At 47.4% G+C, this 8,052-nt stretch overlaps 3 protein-coding genes across 3 annotated transcripts; all 3 read left to right on the top strand.

The window, feature by feature from the left end:
* Positions 1–2,581, top strand: T310_8505 (uncharacterized protein; the record flags this gene model as incomplete). The annotated part of the gene is made up of 4 exons (XM_013468718.1): positions 1–130; positions 277–1,332; positions 1,388–2,281; positions 2,339–2,581. Coding segments are annotated over 4 exons (2,323 nt in total), but the record flags the coding sequence as incomplete, so codon positions are not given.
* Positions 2,582–3,344: 763 nt separating this feature from the next.
* Positions 3,345–4,471, top strand: T310_8504 (uncharacterized protein; the record flags this gene model as incomplete). Its single annotated transcript, XM_013468717.1, has 3 exons — positions 3,345–3,464; positions 3,524–3,689; positions 4,044–4,471. The coding sequence occupies 3 exons, from the start codon at positions 3,345–3,347 to the stop codon at positions 4,469–4,471; spliced, it is 714 nt and encodes a 237-aa protein (XP_013324171.1).
* Positions 4,472–5,616: 1,145 nt separating this feature from the next.
* On the top strand, positions 5,617–7,199 carry T310_8503 (uncharacterized protein; the record flags this gene model as incomplete). The annotated part of the gene is made up of 6 exons (XM_013468716.1): positions 5,617–5,845; positions 5,898–6,059; positions 6,115–6,187; positions 6,289–6,426; positions 6,477–6,952; positions 7,048–7,199. The coding sequence occupies 6 exons, from the start codon at positions 5,617–5,619 to the stop codon at positions 7,197–7,199; spliced, it is 1,230 nt and encodes a 409-aa protein (XP_013324170.1).
* Positions 7,200–8,052: the final 853 nt, after the last annotated feature.

The following is an 8,052-nucleotide window of genomic DNA, read 5'->3' as shown; positions in this document are numbered from 1 at the left end:
CTACCCCCCCNCCCCCCCCCCAACCACTGTTCCCATGACCTGGCTACATTTCCATCATCCTAATCAACCTTTGTTCTTGCAGCTTGCAGCTGATTTGACTCTTAAGTCCGTTCACTTGCTCATAGATACTGTGTGTTAAGTAGCGATTCCTTAATCTGTTCTCTCGTTGCTTTGATTTTATCGTTTCTCATCGGCAGGCAAAATATGCACTCACCGGATCTCTCACAAGGTAAGTAATACTGGAGAACATTTTTATGATAGCTTTTATTAAATTAGGAAGATGGCATCGTCAATAACCCTGCTGATGTGTTAAACACCACTGAATCGCTTGAGGCGCTGCAGACGGACGAGCAGCGACATGTCCTTGATATTGTTGCCCAACTTCGCAAATGCGGACTGGACAGCGTGCTGTCACTGCCTCAACTGGTCGTCTGTGGCGATCGGTCATCTGGAAAAAGCTCAGTCCTGGAAGCATTGACAGAAATCCCCTTCCCAAGAAACGACAACCTTTGCACACGGTTCGCTACGGAGATCATCCTTCGTCGTGCATCGACCGATGAGCTCACCGTTAGAGTGATTCCAGACTCAGAACGGCCACAGCATGAACAAGACAAGATCAAGAACTTCAGCGAGTCTATCACCCACTTGGGCGAACTACCGGCGCTGATGGAAAAAGCAACAAAACTGATCGGCCTAGATAAGATTGGCCACGCCTTTTCGAAAGATATTCTCAGCATCGAGATCGAGGGTCCAAAACGCCCTCAGCTGACTCTGGTCGACCTGCCGGGCATCATCCAGGCCGAGACCAAGGACGCCTCCAAGGAAGATGTGGAATTAGTCTCCGAGATCACCGAACATTATATTTCCCAATCATGCACAATCTGCTTGGCTGTGGTCTCTGCGACAAACGACTATGCCAACCAGCCGATCCTCACCAAGGTCCGACGTTTTGATCCCAAAGGAGAACGCACCCTGGGAATCATCACCAAGCTGGACCTCGTTCCCCGGGGGTCCGGAACAGAGAGCGCCTTCCTGAGCCTGGCCAAAAACGAAGACATCTTCTTCAAACTGGGCTGGCATGTGGTTAAGAATCGAAGTTTTGAAGAGTCATCCTACTCGTTGCTGGAACGCAATGCCTCCGAGGCCGCTCTCTTCCGCAAACCCAATTTCAGCACCCTGCCTCCTGAGTCGATGGGCATCCATAACCTTACCAGCCGACTCAGCCAGCTTCTCTTTGCACACGTACAGCAGGAGCTCCCAAAATTGCAGGAGGATTTGGAGACTGCTTTGGTGGAGGCAAAAACAGAGCTGTCTGCCATGGGGATTTTTCGCGTAAGCCCGGAAGTCTGTCGAGCGTATTTGACCCAGTTATTACGAGGTGTGCAAGGCAGCTGTCAGCGGTTACTACGAAGGTGACTACTTCAATAATGTCCGTGACCGAGACTTCTCGATCTCATGTCCGGTACCATCTCGACGACTCCGCGCAGTGGTACGATACATGAACCAGACATTTGTTGATCATCATCGCCAGAAAGGCTACAAATTCCACATTGAGTGGTTTGAAGACCAGGAGAAGTTGGAAAGCGACGAAGCCGACGACGAAATCGATGGCGAAACCGAAGACCCGTCAGATGAAATGACTGATCCGGGCGAAGAGTCTCAGGAGCAGAAGGCTCCCGATTCTCAGTCTATGGATTTGAATTCACCTCAAAGAATGTCGAACAAGGAGGCATTAGACTGGGTTAGCAAAGTCATGCTGAGAACCAGAGGAAGGGAGCTTGCCGGAAATTTCAATCCACGCGTGATCGGAGAACTCTTCTGGGAACAGTCGTCCAAGTGGCAGCGGTTTGCAATGGCGCACATAGACCAAGTGGCTGATGCCTGCCGTCTGTTCCTCGCCGATCTCCTGAAGGAGAAGTCTGCCAGTGATATCTACTCCCGGATCTGGTCTCAGATCCAGAATGATCTCAAGTTGAGGTACAAGGGTGCGACGGATGAACCCAAACGCAACATGGAAGACATTAAGAGCTATCCCGTCAACTACAACCATTATTACACTGACATAATTAAAAGCCGTCGCCGCATGAGAGAAAAGGGTGAACTAGCCGAGTGCATTGAGGCTGCCACTCGCTATGACCATCTTTCTGGATGCCAATCCGATCACACGTCAGCGAGTGTCGATGTTGATATGGCGATGAGGCTATTCTCACAACGCACGGATCCAGACATGGAAAAACACAGCTGCGAGGAAGTTCTGGACTGCCTCTATGCAATTTACAAGGTGAGACCCGCAATTTGAGTTCTCCAGAGAGCAGAATCATGGTGAGATTTTAAATAGGTCAGCCAGAAAGTGTTTGTCGCCAACATCACCACACAAGTCATTGAACGACACATCGTGCGTGGCCTGGAGAACATCTTCTCGCCTGTGGTCGTCAACAGGATGTTGGATTCGGAAGTGCAGGCTCTTGCCTCCGAGCCTACTTCGGCGAAGAGGCGCAGGGAATTTGTAAAGGACCGAGTCGCAAAGCTGGAAGATGGTCGTAACATACTCCGGGATGTGATGAGACACGCAGTGGCGTGATACTGAGATCAAGCATGCTCGATGATACGAGAATGTATGCCATAGATGTAGTTCTGGTATCATTCAGCGCTAGAAATACATACATGCGGATGAATCTGTCTGTCTACAGTCATCACCTGTGCGGTCATACAGTAAGAAGCACACTATAGATCAGCACAAGAGGATAGTGCCATAAAGAACCATCTCAGAAGCTGAGAGGAGAGCTTAATGTTGAGAATAAACAGACTGAATGCAGCGCGGAGATGAACTGAACCTTTGACGACAGTTTCAGGAAGATGGAACATAATCCATAGATACCTAGTACTAAGCACGCTTTGAAACAGAGTGCCATCTATATGGCTCAGAATGAAAAGAAGACTCATATCAAGAAGACGGTCTTTCTCCTCTGTAGACAACAAGAAGATACTGGGTGTTTGATTCTGGGTGTGTTTGCTAACTACATTATTTCAGCGTCTAGATAGTTGGTAATCTGGCTTTGTAGGGGGGGGAGTTGTTTTGACTTATAAAAAGCCTATCCTTCTGATCTTTTGGCATCTTTCTTATCCCTCTTCTGTACAGTACTAGATCGTTGGTTAGTCAATACGAGTGTTCAAGTTCTGACTTGTACGTACGCACCTTTTGATATTCTTTTGTTTTTTTGCAGTCTTGCCAATCTGGCCAGCAACTGACTGTGGTAGCCCACTTAAAGAAGGTTACTTTCGAGCAAAAAGTGTTACTAGCTGCAGCTTTCTAGACTGATAAGTTAGAGAAGCTTGCGGACCAAATGAGCTCCAAAACAACTGCAGACGATGGGCGAGAGCTCGAGCGTCAAGACGCCATTATCAACAGATGGCTGACAGAGAGAGTCCCGATATTCTGCGATCTCGTTACGCTGCAAGATAAGGTGAGAGGCCAGCTGTCTCCCTTCCTTTCAATTCTCTGACGATCCTGGTTCTCCAACAGATATGGCAACTGCCAGAGGCGGATGCGCACTTTGCTCCACCCGGCAATGCGGATTGGATACAACAGACTATCTTCAACATTATGACAGATATCAGCGACGAACTGCAGATGGAGAAACGTATCATTCCGTCAGACACAACAGAACAATTTGCGGTTCTCGATCTCTGTATGGCACCGGGGGGGGTATTCAGCGACGGTCCTCAAACACTGTCCCTCTGCACAGATCCGTGGAATTAGCCTGCCGATCGAGGACGGCGGACACAGGATTCGTATTAAGAACTGGCAATTGGATCCACGAATTGATGTCAAGTTCCTGGATATCACCATGCTCTCGACAGCGTTCGGACCCCCGGCTCCTCTACCCGAAAATTACCCACATCTCACAGCCTGCCTGGACGAACGACCGTTTTTGAACTCCTCGTTCGACCTCGTCTTCTGTGACGGACAGGTTCTGTGGTCTCATGAGCCCCTGTCGCGATCACAAAGGGAATGGAAAGCCGCTAGGTTGACCACCGCGCAGCTGATTTTGGCCCTTCAGAGGATCAGAGCGGGGGGGACACTGGTCATTCTGCTCCACCGACTGAGCAGCTGGCGAAACTGAGACTCCTTCAGTCGTTCAGTCTCTTTGCGGATATCGAGCTGTTCAAACCCAAACGGAAGCGTGCGACCAGGAACTCGTTTTATCTTGTGGCAAAGCACGTAAATCCGCAGCACCCTGAGGCTCTCCGGACATTAGAGACATGGAAGTGGGCCTGGTGGACAGCGACTGTAAAGGATGGATGCGGAGAAGACTCGATCAAAACGCCGAAGGAAGCTATTGGGGAACCGGAAAGTATAGAAAAGGTGCTGGAGGAGTTCGGAGATGTACTGATTCGCCTGGGCGAACCGATTTGGAGGATTCAGGAGGCACTGGAAAGAGCACCCTTTGACCGAGGCTTTCGAAGATAATCACTGTACTCTAAAGTCTGAAATGATGCCAAATAGCAATCATAGGTAACTTACTCATGCAACGTTGCGCCTGCCGTTTTCCAAAAAGGTAATTCCTACACCCACATCCCGCCTTCCTGTTTGGGTGAACAAACCACAAGATTTGCCATGCAATAGACATAGAATGGGCTGTTGTCAATCTGGCCAGCTGCCAGTCCAACTAGACAGTGACATTGCTACAGCAGCTGCCGGAGTTGTCCTCCAATAATATCCTTCGCCTCGTCCTTATCATCCCCGCCGTCTACTCTTCTTTCCTCGAAGGATATTCCCCGCCCGCTTCTGGCGAGGTTCCCAGCTGCGGGATGCAAATATGGTCCAGATTTTATACTGACTTTCATTTGATTGGTGATCCCGATACAGTGAAGTTGATATATGAACGGAACTTCCTTCACGAGGGTCAGTTGACACCAATCTCCTTAATTGCAGATTCATCTAGCTGAAGCGAAGCTGTGACTGGGTAAGTCTCCATGATACAACGCATCCGAATGGCCAGACCACGAATCCTGCGCGATATACTTATTCACCGTTCTTCTCTTCGAGGACATCGAGCCGTTCAAACCCAAACAGAAGCCTGTAACCAGGGGCTAGTTCCATCGCATCGCAAAGAGGGTAAATCTCCAGCACCCAGTGGCTCTCCCCGCACGATATACGATTTGTCGATTGGTACTGAGTACTCCGTATAGTCCAGAATCATCAACTTGCAGATCTTCCGCGAATATGACAGGTGAACACCCCACGTGGCGCGTGTTGGTGTCTCGCGGAAGTGCTTCCGCAGGATCATGCACCGTCGAACTGAAGCTAGATCACGCCACAACGCTGTGTCTGTAGATTACCGCGTTTACTAATGCAACACGGAATTTATTTTTCTCATCCAATAGTGGCGGGGCTCAGTACGTTATGGTTGTCTACGGAGTACTCTATATGTTATATATAGTACTCTGAACACACACCCAGGGTTCGATTCTCTTCTCCTGCATACCGTTGCGATCGACGCTCCCTTCAAAAATGGACGCTCCAGTCGAAGTCGATACACAGGCGCGTACCCTTCTCAGAACCCCAAACTATCTATTTTCTTTCTAACAGGCCTTGACTCCAGGCCACGGTGAATGATTCTACCTACGGTGACGAATTGTCAGTCAGAACTTTCTCCAGTCAAGGGCTTAGAGGCCAGGGTCAAGCTACAGACAGAACAGCCGATTTCTCCTCCCACAGAGTTCAATCAGAGCACTAATAGAGATGGCATACACAGATCAACCTACACTGCCTCCTTGACATCTTCTGCCCTTAACTACCGACACGAAAATGGCAGACGGTATCATGCTTATCGGGATGGGAGTAAGCATACTGTCTTTGGCTGATTTAGAGCCTGACTAAATGGTAATGATAGGTTACCTCTTGCCCAACGACGAGACCGAAGCCGATCGTCTTGACATGATACATGAGATGATGCTCGCCATAATGGACAGGAAGCTGTTTCTTGCTCCCATAAAATCACCACAGCGGGTTATCGATCTCGGGACAGGTACGGGAATATGGGCGATTGACTTTGGTATGTTGTCCATCCTAGATCATAGGATACCTACTCACGACACTGCATTATATAGCCGATCAATATCCCTCTGCCGAGGCATGTATAATATACCACTGTATATCACATACCGAACTAATTCAAGATAGGTTATCGGATGCGACCTAAGTCCTACTCAACCATCCATGTCAGTACTGTCTGCAATTGTCTCAAATGTGCTTATATAAAGCTAACATGGAACTCTTTTTAGGGTCCCACCTAATGTGAAGTTCATTGTCGATGACATCGAAGCCGAGTGGGGTTACAATAACCCTTTTGACTTCATCCATGCACGGTATCTTGCAGTTTCAATCAAAGATTACGCCAAATTAATAAAGCAGTGCTATCGGTAAGAACTAATTTTAACTGGTCTCTAAGTATATAGGCTAACCTCAATAGCTACGCAAAACCAGGAGGCTGGGTCGAGTTCCAAGACGTGGATCAGTATCCTACCTCAGAGGATGGAAGCCTAAAGGGTACTGCCTTTGAGCAGTACTTTAATGAGGTAATAGGTGCATTCAACAAGAATGGCTACGTTGGCAGCCCAGGACCACACCTAGAACAGTGGTTCCGAGAGGCAGGCTTTGTGGATATCCATGTTCAAAAGTATCGCGTTCCAATGGGCACCTGGCCAAAAGATCCATATTATGTTCGTATTTTCCCACCCCCTTCCTTAATTCTTTTCTCTCTGTCCTCTCATACACATGAAGCTAATACTCATATAAATATCTACTTACAGAAAAAAATTGGAACCTGGATGATGCTGCAAGGGGAGCAAGGCTACGAGGCCGGAGCTATGGCAGTCCTGACCCGAAATGAATCCTGGTCTAGAGAAAAAGTCCTTGAGTTAGTGGACAAGACGAAGAGTGATGCTCGTAATCGAAATATTCATGCGTTGTTTAATTTGTGTGCATCCCTACTAACTTTCTATTTGCCAACGAGTTATGTATAGCTAATATTCTGGCTATAGTTACGTCGTCTATGGGCGAAAGCCGGAGTGAGAGATATATCGATATGCCCCACGCTGAGGACATTGCGAGAAAGAAGTCCATGCTGGACATTAAAGCAATCCGGCTGACTATTCGAAACAACGAGGAGGACAGAACCATATCAAACACCTAGAATTTTGATCAGCCTCAATTCTATCGGGATTTTGACACTCTATCATCACTTTTTTTAGCCTCATCATCTAGTTCCCTACTTCTCTCTCTCCTTTTTTTTTTTGAAAATAAAAAGTCGATGGGCCGTTGGTTAACAATATTTATTAACTTGGATATGAATTTGCAAGCCCAGCATAATGTCCATGTGCCAGCTTTTTGCCCGAACAGGCAATTATACTACCCACGTGGACAACTACTGTACCTACCTCGGTATTCCCCAGGGAGGTAACTGTACTTCATAAAGTACTCCGTATTTTTTCCACACAGACAAAATTCTCATATAATATAAAGAACCCTAACTTCGACAAGGAATGCCTGCCAACCTTGTATCCTTTTTTTAAGGTTTGACGTTCCCCTGTTGACGCCCGCCACAAGCACAATGACGTAGGTAGGTAGGTACTGCACATTACTGTAGTTACCAAAGGCACGGATTATATAACTGCATAATTACTTACTCTTGATCAAACTTGCCATTTAGTTGTGTGATGAATTCATCGCTCAGTACTTTAAATCACTGCTGCTTGGGGGAGAACCGTCTTCTCCTGGAAATCGGATCATTAGAGGAAGAGAATAGATACAGAACCACTGGTACGGGATGAGCATTACAACGACAGGCATGGTGAGTTGAGTCGCTTTGTCACTTTCATCTTAAGTTAGTCGTTAGGTATGCTATAGGAAATATGAGTTTGCTATATATACTGTCCTTTGCTTCTATTTGCTTTGTCTTTCAAGCCATGATTCTGTATCGGAGTAGTCGCTAACGAATGCAACCAAAAAGAAGCAGGTCGACTATTCAGTGGACAAACCATTGAACA

Source organism: Rasamsonia emersonii, assembly GCF_000968595.1.
Source record: "Rasamsonia emersonii CBS 393.64 chromosome Unknown ctg1118621760776, whole genome shotgun sequence".
NCBI lineage: Eukaryota > Fungi > Ascomycota > Eurotiomycetes > Eurotiales > Trichocomaceae > Rasamsonia > Rasamsonia emersonii.
This window is presented reverse-complemented; position numbering and strand designations above follow the sequence as displayed.